The sequence below is a fragment of the Neopsephotus bourkii genome, unplaced genomic scaffold (genome assembly GCF_033783945.1).
Source record: "Neopsephotus bourkii isolate Nb327-2 ecotype Australia unplaced genomic scaffold, CSIRO-AGI_Nbou_v1 NB_1423, whole genome shotgun sequence".
Classification (NCBI taxonomy): domain Eukaryota; kingdom Metazoa; phylum Chordata; class Aves; order Psittaciformes; family Psittacidae; genus Neopsephotus; species Neopsephotus bourkii.
Window position 1 is genome coordinate 6,361,106 of NW_026901900.1, and position 21,528 is coordinate 6,382,633.

At 38.0% G+C, this 21,528-nt stretch overlaps 1 protein-coding gene across 2 annotated transcripts in view; it reads left to right on the forward strand.

Annotated features, from left to right (window-relative positions):
• Positions 1-21,528, forward strand: part of SEMA3A (semaphorin 3A) — a 170,416-nt gene that overhangs the window by 54,179 nt on the left and 94,709 nt on the right. For both annotated transcript variants that reach the window (XM_061368180.1, XM_061368181.1), the window contains one exon: positions 14,976-15,095. In XM_061368180.1, coding sequence (XP_061224164.1) covers positions 14,976-15,095 — 120 coding nt within the window. The remainder of the gene's footprint in view (positions 1-14,975; positions 15,096-21,528) is intronic.

The window sequence follows — 21,528 nt, forward strand, 5'->3', positions numbered from 1 at the left end:
TTGCTAAAATCAGATAATTCACTTTCATAAACATTTATATGGCTGTTGGGAATGGTTTGGTTTTGTTTAATTTTAATTTTTAGAGTTCACCATAAGTGTAGGTGTGAAAAAAAGAGAAAAGATAATGCATAGGTGACATGTAATGTGGGTCCAGTTTTGGTAGGCAACTAGAAAGATGGAATATATATTTTGGTGTATTCAAGTCATCACCTTTAAATATTTACAGCTACCTATTCTTGAGATAAAACAATGCATTACAAAGCATTTAATGTAACTGCTTTAACTGTAATTACAGAAAAGGATTACAAATCATTTAAGAAACGTATTATTCCTCCCTCATTTATTCCTTAAAGCCACTGTCAGTACCTTGGGAGTGTGAAATATGAAGGCCATAAAAATAACTCCACAAACTGTCATTAGAGGGAACAAGAGGAAAAGAGGACAAATAAAGTGCCATATAAACCATGCTCGATTTAATACTGCTTTCAGCATGTAGCACTGCTAAGATATAAGATACTCTTCACTTGTGATGGTTCAGGATAGTCTGTACTTCTGCATTCAGGTCTCTTTAAACAGCTTCTTTTTTTAATTATTGATCTCCAGGGGAAATCAGTGCTGAAAAGGCAAGTCCCCACTAATAGGCCAGGTGCACTGCAGCAGCTGCACCACAAGCATAACCCCAGCTCTGCCCCACTGCTAACCTCAGCTATGACCTCTGAGATTTCCTCTCATAATTATAAGAGGTAATTTACTGTCACCCCTTCAGAGGGATTCCTTACACTGAGCTGTCAGTCAGGCCAGTGTAGGTGCAGCAGGTTTGTAGCTCAGGACAGTTCATGAGGGATTTGAGGAGAGCGGCTGGCTTGGGCTGTTCCCTCCCTCCTGATATCCCTTTCTTTGTTCCTTACGCGGTCATTTTCATATCGATTTCTTAAAGAGCTTAATATATGTTAATTAGTGAAGCTTTGCTCACTGTATAGGTAGATCAACCTTTTAAAAGTATGTTTCAGGTCTTTTCTTATATGGGTAAACTGAGAAGAGAGGCTAAAACACTCCCCTGGCTATGCAATAGTTACAGCAGGATTTCTCTGATAGAAGTTTACTGCTACACTTTCCCACAAAATATAGATTTTTTTTTCCAATAAAATAATAATTTCTGTCCCATGTAAGTACTTTAGTATTACAATATATTTCCATTTCCTCAGTGTAAAGTATTATGAGCACCAAAATAACATAGTTCATAAAAAATTAAAGACTATAAATAACAAGTAAGATATTTTTTCTTATGTAATTTTACTAAATGAGCAATTTTGTGAGGATTTCTAGTTATGCTGGACTTTAGTCTCTCATTTGATCTATTTTGGTTGCTCTAAGTCCTGTGAATATTTCTCATAATTGCTGAACAGACCTTGGAAATGATCAAAGAAGACAAAGTCTCTACAGAATACTTTGCAGCTTTTGTACTGAACTTGCATTACAGACATGATGCTAGTCATATCCCTCACTAGTGAGCCTCAGTGTTTTGGTTTTAAGATCTCACAGGCACCTGGGACCCAGCAGAAACACATAGCAACCTCTGCATTACATATGGGTTAAATAATCCCACTTTGACATTCCTGGAGTGTTATAAACCAGCAAGGCAAAGCTTGGGTGACTGACAAAAGTTACCAGAAGCACTAGCTGGTTTTTCAGGTAGGGATAGCTTCTTGACTGAAAAGCCCATCTAGTCCTTAAACTGTTAATTTTCTCTTGTTTTAAAAGTTTTGACTGCCATTTAGTTGATACATGTCTGCACTAGATTTGGCTGACGAACCATAGCAGTAGTTCACATGGTGCACAATTAATCAAATAAATCCCTATTAAAGGTTATGATAGATTTCTACGTCTTGAAAGCTTTAAAGATGTGTTTCTGAAGGGCACCTTAGGATGTTATTTTTAAGTGTGGTTTGACTATCTAATTTATTTAGCCACTGTTAAAGATCCCAGCTCAAATTCAATTGTCAAAATGATCCTTTCTGGTCTTGACATGTATAAATCTTTAAAATTCCAGTGGGTACTTTAACAAAGTCACATAAGACAAGCTACATGATGATAGATACACACTTTGCATGCTATATGAAACTGGCTTCTCTCTGGGTGTTTCTGGTGAGAAATAAATGTTGATATATGGATACAGAAGGTACTAAGTATTTTTACTTGGTATCAACAAGCTTCTACATATGCTACGGCATATGAACAAGTGAGTCCATACAGAGAGTTACACTACACTTTTGTGTCATTTCTCTTAACACCTGAAGTGTATCAGCACAATTGTGTCTGTGTGTTATAATTTATAGGAAATAGATGTCTACTTGGGGTATTTAATTGCCATTAAATTTTATCCAGTTATTAACACTTACCAAAACTCAACTATAATCAACTCTTTTTATACTTGGTAGTTCTGTTGGTGGTCATTTAGAATCACTTTGGATCAGAGATCTCTACCCAGTTAAGAAGAAACAGGACTCTTTACACATGATATAGCCATTTTCTGTATAAACTCCTTTGCATTTAATTATTGGCACTTAATTATTGAGTTTATGGTTCGTGCAGGTAGAATCACATGGCTATAATTTAATACACCATCTCATTTGTTATGATAATAATTAATGTAAGCCAAAATGTTTATATGCCATCTCAGTTTATGCTTCCTTTAAAGTTTTCCAGCCCCTCCCTACATCATAGGAAGATTAGAAATTGCACAGGCTTATAGATCCATCAGTGCACAATGATTTTATTTAGAAATAAAGAAGAAAAAATAAGAACTAGAAGAAGTGGAGTGTAACTTAGCAAGTATCCCTTAGCTGTATCTGGTGATACTTTGGCAAAACAAAGTTGGCAATAAATGCACACTATTCCCTTTAACTCAGTTTATTGCTCTTGTTGCCTTAGGGAATACAGAAGAACATGGAGGCAGGAAGTGAAAGTAATTCTTTTCATCTGTTTATGTAAACAAAGATCTGAAGAGGGAATCTGAAAATTAAATATACAGTGCTGGCTAGATCTAGAAAGCTTGGTTCTAAATTCATCTGACAGGCACAATTTTTCCTGTCAAATTACTTCTGGCTCTTTTGGGTGTGCCAAAGAGAAGTTTGTCAGTTTCCTACAGGCTTCTTCCTTTGGAGGACATCTACAGGCAGATTTCCAGCTTTTTTATCACCAAGCCTTACCGTCATTCCCATTTCTTTTCTGGCTCCCTGTCTCTAACATAGCACTGAAATCCTTTAACAGAGCCTCAAGACCACAACCCCTTCCAGCATGGAGAAAGGGGAAGGTGAATGTCCTCTGGGAGTAGGAAGGGCTAAAGTCAGAAAAAATCCAAAGCAATGGACCTCTAGTGGGTTTAGGGACAGAATTTACTCTAAATGTTACTTACTACAAGAAGAAATGTGACTTCTGAGTCATTTTGTAATACAAATAGTGCCACTGCATATCCCTTTCAACTCTTATCAGCTGTTCCAGTTGGTATGCTTGTTTTATCAGTTTGAGGGCTGCTCATTCCTTAATCTTGTCCAGGATTTTTAATATGGGTATGATTTCTTGATAAAGCATTCGTTACCATTTGGGAGATGAGAGAGTGAGACATTTTGCAAGTAAGTAGTGTGCTGCTTTAATATTGCTGCTGCATAAAACTGCTCTGCATAGACTACAAACAAAAGAGAAAGACCGATGGGGGAAAAGATAAAACAAACTTACAACCCCTTCACTTAGAGGTGAACTGAGCCTGGTAAAAAGAATCGTACTACACTGGAGTCCTTCAAAGTCCCATGGAGCTCTCTAGCAGAATTTTCCCCTCTGGGAAATTCTGATTGTGCCAGCTCCATTTCTTGGATGGACCCCCAAAACACATGCACCAGAATAAAGCCCCATTTATGGCTCTTAGTTCAGATGTTGATCCTACAGCTTGTATTCATTTAGGCATTTGCATATAAATCTTCGTATAAACTGACCAAGGCAAATCAGTTACTCTAAGGTAATAACTTGTGTACTTAGGCAGAGGAAGAATTAAGTTGGCTGTTGTTCAGATTTTCATATTTTACCCACTTATGTATCATGGGAAGTCATTTAAGTCTTTTAGTATGGGGAAAAAATTGATACAGATCAAGGAGAAAGCTAATTTTCTAATTTTGGGCTTATTTTTCTGCTTATAGGTGTGACTATAGAAATTTGCTTCTGAAGGAAACAATATTCAGCAGATTTAATGCAGTCTTGCAGAAATGTTTTCTTTGTTGTTTTTGAAATACAAAGTCACAGACTTAACAAAGGGGTAGTAAAGGAGAAATGAAGGAAAAATTGTTCCCAAAATTATGTGTTTAATTTTCTATCAATAGAAGTTCCTCATGAGCCCTACTTTGGCCTTGACAAATTCTGAGAATTACTTTTATTCACAGCTGAATTACCAGCTATTGCTATTTCAAAATGATGTTGGGTAGTTCCCTGTTATGATTTATTGCATCCCAAGATGGACAGAGTAAATTTATTCTTTGTACATTCCTTTCCAGAGAAACACATTAACTGGATGACTAGTAAAAATGATCAATATGTTTAGTCCCTATTTTCTTTCAGGGCTTCAGTCCTGCTTCACATTCTTTCTGTTTGTAGTGGGTTTTTTTTTTTTTTTTTGTTTGCTGTGGGTTTTTGTTTGCTTGGTTTTTGTGTGGTTTAATTTTTGGTATTTTCTGTGGTTTAATAAAAGGAAGGCTAGTTTAAAAATTAAGGATAGGTCTGCTCTGAAAGATCACTTGTCACCATTCCTCAATACTCAAGATGTGGTGACTATGTCACTATTAAATTAGTCAACGACTAATTATTTTCTATACTTCTGTTTCTTACATTCACCAAAACCAAGTCTGTTAAATTCCTCCCTGCTGTACACAAGGCTAAAGTATTGCCTTTTTTCCTTTTATAATAAGTAAGAGAACTAAAGAGAAAGTTCTTAAAATAACCTAGGAAATAATATGCAATTATTTCCTATGTCGAGGCTAATCTTTTGTTCAGTTTTTACATTTTCATGTCAACAGAATATCTTTAAAAGAACCCTTTCAGTGTAGAGAAAGTTTAGTATTCTGAAGATGGTGGAACAAGAAAAGTAAGAACAGTAAATAAAAGGGGAATCCGAATCTTTCTCTCTTGCCTTTTGCTTGTTTGCTTGTTCATTTTCTGAGTGATGTGATCTGTGTTGGATCAAATAATCTATAGATCTCTTTTTCCCTTGGGTAATTTTTTCCTAATTAACATCTCACAAAACATTAGGTTGCTATATATATTTATCTGTGTATCATAAATATAAAACCAAACAACCCCTCCCCAACAAAAGAAAACAAACACAACCCCAAATCAACCCCCCAAAACCAACCTAATGAAACTGCTCAGCAAACTGTCATTTCAACAATTGTACTTTGGTGCCAAATTTTTACTGAGTGGAAATTTTAAGCTTCTGTCACTTATGGTTTCTCTGTTCAGCCTCTCTCTGTGGTGTCAAAATAGTTTAATACCCACACACAAATTTCTGAGTTCCCACAGTAAGACACGTGTAACTTCATAGTCTGGTTTGCAGAGTGTGTCCATTTACAGGTACACATAACTGCTAAGCAACTGTCCCTTCTAGATGCAACAGTCTTTTGGTTCCTTTGAACACTTCATGGTTTTACATTCACTTTCGACAGGGAAGTTCTGAGTATACTTATCTTAGGTGACTATGAGTGGAAGTCATTAGGTGGCTATGAGTGGAAGTCATTACAGGATATGCCTATAATATGCTGAATAAAGGCAAGCTGGCTGATACAGAGTCTAAGTGCTTTATGTGCCTATAACAAGCTTGACAACCTGTTTGTCTGAAATACTCCACCCAATTAGCAGGTGTTGATCCTATTCGGAAAGGTGGGGTGTAATCTGATTTCTCCAGGAGACAGGTGATTACCCCACCCAGATAGAAGAGATAGGTGAGAGAGACTTTGTAGATCTAGACTGTGTTTGCAACTTAAATTGCTGCTGGGCTTGGTGAGACTGCTTGAGCTGAAACTGAATAGTATTGTTCATTTCTTTGCTAGCAAAGCCATGGCCAAAATGTGGAACAGGTTTACTCTACAGAGCAAATTCAATTTTATTTTAAATTTATGGTCAGAAAAGAACTGGCTTCTGCTTGACCTCAAGGCTTCCCAATGTTTTGAGTTTTTTGTGAAATACTTTTCTGTTCCTTAAATAAATTCATTCTGTGATGTAGGAAGTGCATATCACTGAAAACCATAACAGTTCAAAATAGAGGATGCTTGCTAGCACTCGTGGGAAGGTTTAATGTACAATGATCATGCTGTGGATGCAAAATCCTGAAAACCCACTTATTGGCTGGACTGCATCCATAAAAAACTTTGTTTTGTCTTGTTAACTATGCATTAGCCAGATGTAAAAAAATATGACATGGCCATTAAATCAGGTATTTAATATTGCAGCCTTTTCTTGGAATCCCTTTGGCTGTTCACAGCTCCAGAACAATTATCATCTGCATCTGCTGAATGAAGATTTAAGGACTGGAAACATGTCTTGCGATTTGAACATACTGAATGGAAAAAAGAACTAGAGAAATTCTACTTCCTAAGATGGCTAGGTCAGATGGTTAGTGCTAAAGGCAAGGATTTGATCGCCTGATGTGTTTAGTCTATGCAGTCAAGGGAGGCATCTTTAAAGCGTGACTTTTAATGACTTCTAATGGCTTCTGATTTAAGACTATTTTGAGGACAGACTCTAGGGAGTATCCCACCTGGCTTAGCTACCTCCATGCTTAGCCTTAGTGGTAAAGTCTGGGCCAAATGACCAAGTACAAGTAGTAACTACTGGATTTGCAAATAGGTAGGTAGACAGCCAGGGAGACATTTTGTGTTTTACCCCCAGTAACACAAAGGAAGAACCAGAGGAGCTTTCCATCTGCTGTGCAAGTGTGCTGACAATACAACTGTTTGCTAATATGGCATGCAGTTTTGTGGCTTGAAGGAATCAGGATATATCTGCTTTTATTTGGTGGCTTTTTTTTTTTTTATCATGTGCTTTTTTAGTTGGCTTCTTTTTTCTTGTCTTGATGATTTAATGGCTTAAATTCATGCACTTATCCTGCAACTTAAATTATACATTTTAAATATTCTCATGAACTCTTGTCACATCAAAAACTCAGATAACAGGCATAACTTATTTGGATAACTGGAATACAGTAAGATGTACTAGGCAACAAAAATGCCTTATCAACCCTCATCAGCACCTTCAGTCTGTAATTTCTCAGGTCACATCGTGACAGCAGAGGAAAAGCTAGATATGGAATTAATCAATGGTTCCTTTGCAGTGTTGGCAGTGATTAACATGACTAAGAGTAGTGTCATTCCTGACATCTCCAGATGGGTCAAGTCCTCCAGATCGTGATCCAATATAAAGTCTCCAGATCATGATACAATACAACAGACACTGAATCTAGAGTTCTATCAGCTTTTTCAAAGCTCTGAGTTGGGAACACAAGTACATTCAGAAAGTCAGTTTACAAAATAACATAGATTTATAAAAGAGACTAAGTATTTTGTTTACCTAGACATATTCAAGGTTTATACTTGATTTATGTGTGTGTGTGATGCAATACACACAGCTTATTTGGCTTTGACTAATGGGAATGTAATCCCCAAGAACTAAGTTAATAGAAATTGCTTTCTGTAACACAGACCCCAGTACTTCAGCTGCTCAACCTCACTCAGCACTGCAGACTGGCTCTTTTTCAGAGGGTAGGACTATAAAACATTGATCCTGATAATTGCAAGGTACAATAATGACAAAACAGGTTTGGAAATGATGTTATCGATCCAAACTGCAAGGGGCACACAGTAATAAATCATAGTCTGCAATTATTTTCATGCCAGCTGGCCTCCCCTGCTCTAAAATCATGCACCACTGACTATACAGGCTCAGCTGGAAGGTTATCTCATCGGGTACAGGTGCCAGGCATATTTTCCCCACCCATTAGTAGTAGAGGCTGTACAAAGCTTCTGCTACTTGAGGACTTTCCTGTTAACTGCCAGTGCAGGACTTGGCACAACAGCTTTGCAGCAGTGTTACCAACTACCTTACTCCAATAAATTAGAATTATAATATAACATTGCATTTTAACAGGACTGGAATAATTTCCTTTGATCCCTGCCTGTCCTGGGCCTGTTTATGCAGACTGTGCTCTTTGAACATATTTTTCTGTTACTGTAATAGCAAAGAGGGAAATGGTAATAAGTTACTGCATTTTACAAAAGCTTGCACACAGGCAGACAGAGCTGTGAAACCATGTGCCATGTAGAGCTCACCCTCAAGAGGACTTCCTTGCATGTGCTTACTGACATGCTAAAGTGTTTGCTGGATCTAGCTGAGAATCGATCATCTGTGTACATGGCAATCACACATATATTTATTGCACTAACACTCCAGAAATATTTTCCTTGAAACAATGAAGCTGCATGATGAAAAGATACCTTGCCAGTACAGCCTAAACTGACTGCAGCTGGCAGTAGCCCACTAGCAAAGAAGTTTAAAAGCTACCTGGTAAGTCCGGAGCATCTTTCAGCAGTGTGATAAATGTGAATGACAGAAGTAATGTCAGGGATTACTTATTCTCCATGGATATCCCTGATCATGTCATTTGAGAACTCAATTAATTGAACAGAAGGAGAAAAAAAAAAACAAGGTAAATATATTAATTAAACTCATTCATGGAACTTTATATGGAAAATGTCCATTTTGATTCAAAAGACAAAACACATTTATTTTGTTTGTCCAGCTGTTAGATGATAGCTTTAAATCCCCTTGTCCATCCAGTTTAGACAAAACCCTGTGATATTTTAATCACTTGGCTATGTGGGAAGGCTGAATGAAGGAAGAATGTATTACAGGGTCTGATCCTTATCTGGATTAAATCACCAGAAAACTGTTGAAGCTAATGATACTGTAATGGATTATTTCGCCTTCTACTTATGGCCCTGAGTAATCTGGCCATTTGCATTTGCTGTGATAGCTGGGAAGCAGGATGGTCATAAATGCTGGGTAAAAAAAAAAAAAAACAAAAAAACAAAACTGATTTCTTAATTTAAGGAGAAAAATCTGGATGTTAGTTGGTCATATGGACTTACCCTCTTCCGTTTAAAAAAATGTCATTAAAAACTCTTTGCTGCAACAGTAATCCAGATTGAAGATTGTAAATTCCAGGTTTGTGGAGGAGAGATAATTACTGGAAACTCATAAACTCCACCTAAATTCTCTTTTAATTTTCATACGCGGAGCAGATGTTTTGACAGATGGATGGACTTTATTTTTGTAACTGTCCGGGAAAAGTCTGCATAACACAGACTAATCAGTGCCACATATCTGTAGTGTTTGTTTTTCAATCTTTCTGCATTTGGCTCCTACGCTTTTAGTTGCCGACATTTTCTTTCCAATTTATTTTTTTCAGGCTAATCTCTCTCTGCATAAGCCCTTCTATCAATTTGATATATAAATATTAGAAAACTGTTAAAAATAAGTGTTCATGTTTGGTTAGTAAATCAGACATATTGATCTTCATATAGTGGGTGACCTTCTGGAAAACTTCATTAACACTTTATCTTCTCTTCAAGACATGCCCTTTGCCCTTATACACAGCATATAATATTTGGAATTGAAATTTGCAGTTAAGATCTCTGTCCAGGCACACTGGACCTCTTAACTGTTAACTCTGAATGTGCATGACAGTCTAATTTCTCAACTTGTTCTACCAGCAGGAGTTTAGTAGAACAGAATTTGCAGTGGGGTTGGTGCTTTGGCTGCATTACCGCAGATGGAAGTGGGTTTAGCTGCTTTTATTTCAATAAACTGTCAGCTGAGAGACTGAACCTTATAACCTCTTCAGTCAAGTTTAGAAGAAGCATAAACATCTATAAAGTACCTGAAGTTAAAACTTTATTCTCACTTAGGAATGCTCAGTAAACTTCTGGGGCACTGTTCCCTCCATGTGGCTAAATGACAGTTTAACTCCTGGATGCAAGGTAGAATGGCTTCAGTTGAATGTCCTTGTGCCCTCAAGTGCAGAGTAACCCCAGGAAAGCCTGCAGTGCCTGCTTGGACTTTGGTGAGGGATGCAGTTCATATTCCTTCAAACTGGACTGCACCCCACTCTTGGGATTAGCACTTCAGGACCGCACAGAGCAGAGCCAGGACAGGGCATGAACCACTTATTTGGCCATGCTTTGGAGGATGTTGGCAATCATGCCATAACAGGACAGCTTGCAGAAGCAGATGCAGCAGTTATGCTGTAAAAACATAAAAAGGTAGCTATCTAAAGAAGTTCCCTCTGTCAGGACAGAGAGAGAAAGACCTTGCAGGCTACGCTAAAAGTTCTCAAGCGTGACATAGGGGCTCAGCTGCTTGGATTTTAAGAGAGAGGTACTTCTGTGGAAAGCCAAAGGCAGAATCTACGGTTCTTGGGGAAACCTTATACCATTTACTGAAATACAAATGAAGATTAATCCTCTCCAGGGGTAGGCAAGATAAATGAATTGGAGTTTTGAGGACTGCAGTAACTCCCACATGATGTACCTAATTTTTTCTATTAATATCTGCTTCAACCATTGTGTACCATGTGCAATCACTTATGCTTTCTGCTGTATGTATGTATATGTAAACTCAGGGTTTAGGCCATAAACCAGTGTTTATGTAGACAAGAAAAGTTTCTAATATTAAGTAAGCTGTCCATTATAATAAACAGGATTATTAGGTGGAAGAATTTATAGTAATTTGCTATGGTGATTTCAGTGCTCCTCTTCTTTAAGATTTATTTTCGTAACCCATCCAAGTAATAATTTCCTGGTGATGGAGAACTTTGCAAACCTTGCATTCATTTTCATTCACATTATTAGGCTAAGTGTATTTTAAACTCCCACACAACCCTGTTTTCACATATGAAAAAAAAAGAAAAAAAAATTTCCACTTGGAAAGTGATTTTGAAAAGTCTAATTTTCTTCCTTCAGCTGTTTTTTGACAAAGAGCAATATTCAAAGGATATGGATATACCCAGAATATGTTCCTTTTAAACAACATCCCTTTCCTGGGGATCGTATAAATGAATACAAAGGCAGTGGGGGGGTGCACTCACATGCAGACACAGTGTTGAAATTCCCTGACAATTTGTTCCTAACAGTGTCTGGCTCTGTGTTATTTCCTCTTCCTCCGGTGGATATTTTCTCCCATCTGCTGTGTTTTACCAAGATACTGCATTTCTTTTGTTGTTTGTGTCTCCTTTCCAGTACTTCACATTCTGAGATCATGTAGTGAAATGCCTTGTCTGCTGGCACAGACTTTAGCACTAATAATATAGCACCAGCCTAGGGGTCTGGCAAGGGGAGATGCTGCTGCCAAGTGGGACAAGCCCAGTTGGAGACACCCAAATTATTCCAGGCCTCCAGCCAAAGGGGTCAGGGAATTACTTTGTAGTCAAGTTGAGGCAGCCACCAGCGTTGGGACCAGCAGAGCTGTCTCCCAGGTTTCACAAATGGTGAGGCCTGAATGCCATTGTAGGAGCCTTGATGTGAGGGCAAGAATGGGGAAACTGAGACTGAACATGGGAGTCAGTCACCCAAGTCTCATGTAGTATCAGACCTAAATTGCATTCATCGCACGCACACTTTCCTTGGTCAGAGTATCTTCCTCACCATACATGTATGCTGAGATTAAGCAAATCATTCAAAACTGTTCAAATCATTCAAAATTGGGATATTAGAGATATATGGGAAGCTTTTTTGCCCCAGGCCTGCATATACCAGTAAAACCTAATATTCATCATCACTAGGCAAGCCCTTGCTAAGTTCAGAATATCAGATGCACAGGTACAGCATTTCCACACACGACACTGTACCTGTGCAGCTGTACTTGAGCACAATTAGACAAGGGAAGGAATCTGGTTACTCTGCCATTGAAATCAATGTGCCTGTTGCTATTGTCCCAGGGAGAATAGCACCGTCTCCCAGGCAGGGCAGAAACTTCACTTTGAACTTCCTGAGTTGACAAGGGCTTAAATCAGAACTGTAGGTTTACTTTGATGTCATTTATTGTGGTTTAATACCCCTCTTTATTTATTTTTTTACAACCATGTAAAATATATAAAGAAACCTAATCTGTTTGGGAGGTGAATGAGAATTTACTGAATAGGCCTTAATGGTTCCTTTATGCAGTTGTAAACCACAGAGAAGCTATAAGAGCAGTCTGAACTGGACTACGAACTTTAAATGTTATATAAATTTATTTGTCACAGTCAAGGTTTTATTGCTGTAGGTATTTACCTTCCCCATTGTTTAACTATGTTGTGTATTTCTCAGACATTTATGGTAAAAACCATGGTGTAAAGACAGCTTAAAAGCTGAGATGAATAAGCCAAATCTGCTTTTGGAAATATATTACAAACCCAGAGTAACTTTACTGATATTAATGCATTCACACTACTATTAATACTGAAACACAAATATGGCAGTGATAGCGTTAAGCGCATCCAACCTCCTCCTCCCCCCTCCCCCCTCCCAGCTGGAATAATTCAGTGAAGCTGTTGATTTTCTTAATTTCCATCTATAGATATCAAATAAGATTATGGCCCTTTACTAAGTCAGGGTTTCCATCTCACCATTAAAATATTAGCTAGTACCTTCTTGCTGTATATTATTAATAAGCGGATGAACATTATTTAGTAATTGCATGTAGAGTCACAGGTGGTGTGTTACTGTAAATCAGAAGAGCTCTTCTGAAAGCACAGTCTGTTCTGATTCACACTGGCTGTGGGTCTAGCCCATGTCCTCAAGCATTTTTCCAAGATACGTGTCCACTGACTTCCAACATTCACATTCTTCAGGCAAAGCAATTTTTGGAAGCTTTAATAAAGTGAAGTAGGAGACCACAAAGACATTTTGAAATCACAATATCTCATACCAGGAAAAGCAAAGCACAGTCCTGCCGAAACAGTGGTGTGATTAAATTTGACTAGATACAACTCTAAGAGGGAAAATTCTGAATTATTTAATAAAGCACAAATCTTCGATCAGTTTTAAATTATGTAGAGTCAAAATCAGATGCTCCATCTGAAACACATAATATCAGAATTTAAGGATCTGTTTCAATTTTATTAATTTTTAATGTTACATGGATTTGTAGTATTTGCCCATTTTTGCTCTCGCAGGCATTGAATTATTAACACACTTTCATGGGTTTTCCATATTTCTTTTATTAAAAGGAACAAAAGACAAGAGCATTAAGAAAAATATTAAAACATACATTGCAATTTTGATAATTTATGCCAAGTGTTTGCTTAGTACTGTACCAGTGTGACAATGGAAAGTAGTCTGTGGATATGTATGATAAATGTATGTTCATGTTTATACATGTGTGGGAGGAAGAATACAAATGCACCAGAAATTGTGTGTGTTTTTATTACGAAAGGTCAGAATGGAAAGAATTAAAAAGACCTCTAGTAACATCCATCTCTATTTCTTTCAGTTTCCTGTTGGATTACCTTAACTTATCCTTATGTTTTCTTCTCCGTCTTGGTTGGAAAGTTAACTTAGTTATCAGCAGTAAGCCAAGGATGTAGTAAGATTCTATATGCTTATCTCTGGGTGCTTTTTTTAATACATTGCCATTATCTGTTATGCAAATAAACAGTAAAATTGGAAAAGCAATGCCATTTTAGTACAGTCCTTTGTGTAAGGCAAGGACTCAGTATTCTGTCTAAGTTCACTGCTTTTCCCTGTGATGGCTTAAGGCATGCCTCAAACTGAATTTTCCTGGCAGAGCCATTATTTTCTGTTTAAGAGTATCTGGTTTAATGAGGAAGCAAGTTGCAGAGACGGATGATGCCAGTCAATGAGATTTCTGTGAAGGCTATGGCCCAGGTGGTGTCTTCATGGGTCCTGATCCACATGAAGAAGTACAGCTGAGCACTGTACGAAAAAAAGTCATCAAATATGCATTGAAAAGTTTCCTTAAAACACAAACTTGATTGGAAATCTTTATTTTATTTTAAAGTTCTTATTTTTCTCCTGTTTGAAATCCAGTATTTCTAATTGTGTCAGTAGACTGATTCACAGGCACTGACATATTTCTTTCATCATTATACCTGGTTGAAATAATAATGTTAAATAAATGGAAAAGGTTGACATCTTGACTATCAGGTTAGACATTTCTATTTTAATAACATTAGACATTAATAATGAAATTTTTATTAACAGATAACATAATGTTTGTACTAGGGACTGTTAGTGTTGCTATTAAATTTTTGATTTATGAGAACTAGAATTACTCATAATGGATAATTTAGGTAGAAAATGTTAAATCCAAGTCTTGCAAAGCTCACATTCTAGGGGCTGTCAATAATTGCATTGAAGTTTAGCATATGTATTCATCTTTGTAAACACAGACAATAGGGGTGAGGCAGCATTCATATTATTGTTAGAAATGCTGTATCAATGATTTGTTTTTCATCAACTCCTTCCATCTGGCACATCTTTCATCTAATTGTTACTTAATTGAATACAAGCAAACAGTTGGTCCATTTGTCTTCATTATTTTATTCTGACACATTTCTATAAATGGGTTTTGTCTTACAAACACAGCAATAGCATAAATTACAAAGATAAAGCGTGCCTGAAACAAAAATTAGGAGATTTTTTGTGTAATCTTTTCTTCAGGGGTGGATGACTTATTAAATGGCAACCAAAGATATTTAAATGAGAACCTAAATCATACTATTTATTAAATGCTTGGCAATAAACAAGTTTATAAGCAGCATGAAATGATCACACTTTAATCTGTTCATTCAGCCATATATCCCTAACACAGAAGATCTCTCATTCGTCATAATCACTGAATTAACTCTGTGGATATATTTCTTTTCCCCCTTTTCTTTACAGAGAGAATGTGCTAATTTCATCAAGGTGCTTAAGGCTTACAACCAAACCCACTTGTACGCTTGCGGGACAGGGGCTTTTCATCCAGTCTGCACCTACATTGAAGTTGGAAGCCATCCTGAGGTAAACTATCTTAAACCAATATTTTTTTTCCCTGTTTTTAATCTTTATTGGTGTTTAGCCATGTTCTCTTCCTGCCAAAATGCACTCTTACTGGTTTTTGTGGCTCGGTGAGTGGATCTGATAAGACCTGCTCCTGAATCAGGTGCTGACGTGCTGATTGATAAATCACAGCAGAATCTGTACTTTTCCCCCCTACACAGCATCTTTTCCCTCAGGGGCTTAAATAAATATGAGTAAGCTCATTCTACCTGGTTCAAGAAGTTAAAAGCACTAGTTGGTTTTATTTTAGTCAAAACAGATATCAGCTATAAGAGGAGTGGTTCAGCCCGTGTGTTTATTCTGGGTCTAACTCTGCCCTTTAGTTTCCTACCAGCAGTACAGTCTGACACCGTGGCAGCTTTCTCCCAGCTGGGAATTAAAATAGTGTCACACATTCATAAATCCCACTTCTCAAATTTGTCCTAACACACTGACGGTTTTTTGTATGTAACCTACGTTTTCTTTCCTTACTTTTTAGTGAAAAATACAACACTTTTCTTCTCTCTTTCCCCCATTTTTTTATATCAATCTGTAGCTTGCTGATTCTTGATTAGTGTTGTAGAAATCTTGCAGTAGCTCTTGACTGTTTTGTCAGTGATTGTCAGAACTAAGTAGATAAGGGTGGTTTTCCCTGATGAAAAACAGTATCACTCACAGAAAGCAGTTTTCCTAGTTTTCCTGGCTGCAGATTTGACTAGAATGTCTTTGTGCTTCCATTTCAATAATTTTTCTCTACAGAAAAGCCAATCTTTTATTTCTCTGTTGAGTATGTAATATAAATTAGCCCACTTTATGTTATTTTCAGTCTGGCTTACCTGAGTATTGCTTGATGAACTGTTTCAGTTTAGGAACTTAACTCTTGACGTGTTTTCAGCGCATCAAATTTATGGATATATTTTACTGGTAAATCTATACTTGTGTTACTTGCAGCTTCTGTGATCTTTACAGAGCAGCTCTTTCAAGCTACCTTATGGTTTTGCAATTCAGGTTTGCAGATTTCCCTGAAAATAAAGACATCATTGTTAAATGATTGAGTACTCAGTTGTTTAAAAATCAAGATTTCTTCTTGTAGGAAAATTAACAGACCTTTTGAGTGTTGACTTCATAGTCTGGGAAGCATTTTTCCCTATAAAAATGTCTTTTGATATTTGAAACATGAGTCTTTAAAATGTTCTAAGCATAAGGTTTTGAAGGGATAAAGGAGCTGCAAAGTAGAAAGGGGTTTTTTTTCATATTCTTTAATGCTTTACTTCAGCATGCATTCTTGGCAATTAGTGATTGTCTCTTGACCACACACAGTATGTCATTGCTTACTGCATTAAACAGATTCTCTGCTTCCTGAGATCCTTTTGGGAATTGGTAGACATATTAATTAACTCTAGTTCCGTAAGATGTGTGTCAATCAATTCTTGGCTATTTGCCAAGTGAATCTATCTGCAGAGATATAGCTGGTATGAGGTCATTTACTTCTACATTTGGCTGTTTTATGACTGTTCCATAAAACTAACACACACTTATCATGGATTTATAGAAAGGATAATCAGAGATGAGGGGCCAGATCCAGCCTTGGTTTAACACTCTGGATTTTGAAAGTCTTGAGTCAATGTGTTTGGCCCTGAAGCTGAAAAAAGGATGTTTGGTTTAGCTTCTTTTTAGCAGCCCCTAAGTGTAAACATAATCTACATTGTTGCTGTTTTTTTGGTCATCTCTGCAGTAAGTTTGTAAGTCCCCATTTGCTTGAATCATTCTCATGACCCTTGGTTTCAAGGTTTCGCAAACCAGGGAAGTCAGGAGTATGTTTAACTGAACTGCCTCAGATACTGTTAGCTTTTGACTTCCTTTTCATACTTAAGCCATGAGTAAAATCATCTCCACCTGCCCTACCAGTGGCACAAGTTTCTGTATCCTTTGGACAGCTTTGCAGGAGGGGTCACTGCCTTCTCAGCCCAGGTCTGCCCGTGCAGAGCGAAAGCGGGGCAGGCTTTGACAAATCTGACAGTCAGCCTGGGTTCTGTCTCTAGCAAAGGTGAAAAATCAGATGAATAAATGAATTTATTAGGTTTGCAATGAAAAATAATCTGGCCTATCTCTATGTCTCAGCTAGAGCCTGCTGCTTCCTTTCCCATACCACCTAGGCAGGAATTCCAAATGTGCATATCTTCCCGGAGCTGGGGAAGAGGAGGGTGCTTGATTGACAGTGGCTATTAGAGACACCTTGAGTAAGGGGGGTACAATATTAACCCCAGAACCCCAGCATGCTGCATCTGTGAGAGCCAGATGGCTTATGTTGTCATGTCAGACAGCAGCACTGGACGTGTCAAAGGGCCATTGCTTCTGTGTCATATATCGTTTATACCTCCCTGGCATGCTAAAAAAGGTATAAAACATAAGCAAAGGCAAGACGCTGATTTTGAGTTAAAAAATTGCCATCTAAAACATTTCCTGAAGATTCATTTTCTGCCACAACACTTGTGGAAAATTAACTGACTTCACCATCTGCTTATTTATTTTTCAAGCACTTAGGTAAATGTGAACTGATTAGGAGAATAGTTGGGGAATGTACCTACTGTCTAATAAGATTGCTTGTTTATCTGAGCTCTGAATATAATCCACCTGCCTGAGTCTGATGGAGGAGAGGAAATTAGTGTGTGCCAAATTGAAGAGGATGGAGAAGCAAAGTTTAAAGAGAAGAGTGGCAAGCGACAGAGGAGATATTAGAAGCAATTGAAGTAAGCTGCAGGAGGCTGGAATATGGTACAATTTTATGTTTAGGGAGAGGAAATAAATTACTTTGTGTGATAGTCATAAAGTAATGGGAATATGAATCGTTATATCTGTTGAATATTTCTTCGATATGAAGCAGTGTATCTCAACCCCATTCTGTGCTTGAAGAAAACCATTTCTAGTGATGAAACTAGGCAGGTCTAATTGAGTTTGATGAAGTACAGTAACAGAAATAATAATAAAAAGGTAAAAGGATATGAACAGCATGCTGTGCATCTGATTAAAAATGATCTGTGCAAATGTATACAACCTAATATGTTGTGAATTACACCACAGTCTAAGGAGTAAAGCAGACTAATCTTTGCTTAAATCCGTTCCAGATGTGCAAGTGAGTAACCACAGTATTTCGAGAGGAGAATAAAGTTAATGTTTGAATAGACTTTCAGCACAAAAGCCATGAGTAAGGAAAAATGAACATATTAAAGAAAGAACGTAGCATACACAGAAAATACATAAGGAGAGCCTATTTTGAAGGTTAAGATCATCCATTGGTTATATTTGTACTTTCACTGAATGGGGTAAACGGGCTCATATGCAAATGACTATATTGTATGTGCCTGTGTTTAGGTGAGATGACCTAACACAGACGCCTACACCAACATCAGGGATCCAGGGTTAGGCAACATGTGGCATTCTGTCCAAATAACGCAATATAATACAAGAAACCAATTACCAGACAAAACAAGAAAGTAATTAGTAAGGCTATGTTCTGCTCCCACTGACTTCTGAGGAAACAAGATTGGATGTGCAGGAATGTTGTACTTAACGGTTGCAAAATTACACAAGTCAGATCTGTGCTTGAAAGGAGCAAATCCATCTGCAGGGAGACACAGAGGTGCATTAAAGCCACTAGAAAAATCACAACAGGATGCAGAATGCACCTGCCTGTGCATGCCTGAGTAGAGGGAAGGAGCCCTGCTCCCTTTCCCCAGTTCTCCCTTTGGGGTAGTTTGTGTGAACCAGCAGGGAACAGTCCTGTTTAGGAAAGAACAGGATTTTCTATTTACTTAACCCTTACACACAGGTGGAGGTAAAGAGAATGCCCTGTAGAACCTTTTTTTTTTAATCCTCAGGCAGGCATTTCAAGAGCTGTACAAAATTGTTTGCCAGATCCTCAGCAGGAATGCATTAGTTTCTTCAACAGAGGTAAATCAATAGATGCTGTCTGAAGAACTAACCCAGCTTCTTTTATTGTCTCTTAATTCCAAATTTCTTGTCATTGTCCAACAGATTAAACCTCATTTTTAACTGCATGAACTTAAAAGATCTGGGATCCCTTTAATTGCAGGTTATTTCTCATTCTTAATCAATAAAGAAGCTCTAAATTTGGTTCAGATTTATGATGTACATAAAACATTAAGTTGTTGCATATGAAGTTATACAACGCTACCACCTGTAACGTATTTGCTTTTTCCAGACTCTGTGTATTTTAAAAAACTTTGGTTCAGCTCATAAAATATTTCAGAATTATACTTTCCACTTTTTTTTTTAATTGTTATTATTTCTTCTGTACTTCACATTAGAAGAGGTCTAAAGTGCATTTTCTAAGTAATGGACATCCTGTTCTGATACATGTATGCGTTTGTCTTTTTTGTCTGTCTGCATATATTGTAAATATATAGTGGTGGAACACAAGTATTTTCCTAAGAGAATGACTTTGAAGATACACACTACTTGAAAGACCAGTGCTACTGCTGGTAGAAAATATGTTGTATTTTCTTATATAATATAAAATTCAGGGTGAAAGATTGACTTCAGTAGTAGCAGATGTGGCATAAATTGGCCTAACTTCATTGGAGACAGCAGAGTTGTGTCAGTTTATATCAGTTAAGATTCTGACCTGTGGTTTTTAAGTGAAACATTTGAGCAAATGATTTTTAATTTAAGACATCACCTCAGCCTATTTTCCTTTCTATCTGATTCATTATACCTTTATATGGCATTTATATGCCTGCCAAATATATACAGAAAATATGAAGGAAAAGGGTACTGTCAAAGGATTATTCTCATGTTTGTGATATAACAACTGTGTGATAGAATTATTATTTGTGACATACTATTTCTAAGCATCACTATAATCACAGAGAAATGCCAGAAAAGAAGATCTAGACCTTTTTGCTGTACTGATGTTCTTCTATGAGGAGGATGGCAGGTAACAGATAGGCACACATTTTTGGCAGGCATCTCACAGGGTCAGTGCCCAAAATCACAAAATAAAGGAATGTGGCGTATCAAGACCTTCACCTCCCATGAAAAAGAGGCTTCTGGGTCTGCAGACCACAAAATCAAAGAATGGTTTGGGTTGGAAAGGACATTAAGGTCATCTAGTTCCAATCCCCTGCCACGGGCAGGGACTACTCACACTAGACCATGTCATCCAAGGCTCTGTCCAGCCTGGCCTCAAACACTGCCAGGGATGGAACATTTACCACTTCTTTTGGCAACCCATTCCAGTGCCTCACCAACCTCACAGTAAAGAACTTCTTGTGTTACAAAGCCATCAAACTTAACATTACTGAAAACTAATTCTAAAGGTTTCTGTATTCCATCTTTTGATTTTGTGCCCCTTTGTCTCAAAATCTAACCTGAACTTTCCCTGTTTAAGTTTAAACCCATTACCCCTTGTCCTATCACTACAGTCCCTAACGAAGAGTCCCTCACCAGCATCCTCATAGGCTCCCTTCAATTACTGGTGGGCTGCTATTATGTCTCCATGCAGCCTTTTCTTCTCCAGGCTGAACAGCCCCAACTTTCTCAGCCTGTCTTCATACAGGAGGTGCTCCAGTCCACTGATCATCCTCATGGCCCTCCTCTGGACTTGTTCCAACAGTTCCATGTCCTTTTTATGTTGAGGACACCAGAAATGCACACAGTACTCCAAGTGCGGTCTCACGAGAGCAGAGTAGAGGGGCAGGATCACCTCCTTCGACTTGCTAGTCACGCTCCTTTTGATGCAGCCCAAGATATGGTTGGCTTCCTGGGCTGTGAGTGCACACTGAAGCCGGCTTATGTTCATTTTCTCATCGACCAACACCCCCAAGTCCTTATCTGCAGGGCTGCTCTGAATCTCTTCTCTGCCCAACCTGTAGCTGTGCCTGGGATTGCTCCAGCCCTGGTGCAGGACCTTGCACTTGGCTTGGTTGAACTTTATAAGTTTGTCGTGGACTCACCTCAGAAGTGTGTCAAGGTCCCTCTGGATGGCATTCCTTCCCTCCAGTGTATCAACTGAACCACACAGCTTGGTGTCATCGGCAAACTTGCTGAGGGTGCACTCAATCCCACTGTCCGTGTCACTGACAAAGATGTTGAGCAAGACTGGTCCCAACACTGGTCCCAGAGGGATGCCACTCATTACTTGTACCCAGCTGGATATTGAGCCATTGACCACAATGGTCTTTGCATGCAGCTATCTAGCCAATTCTTCATCCACTGAGTGGACCCTCCAATTTAGAGACAAGGATGTTGTGCAGGACAGTGTCAAACACTTTGCACAAGTGGAGGTAGATGACATTGACTGCTTTGCCATTATCCATCAGTTCTCTAGCCCCATCATAGAAGGCCACCAAATTGGTCAGGCAGGATTTCCCCTTAGTGAAGCCATGCTGGCTGT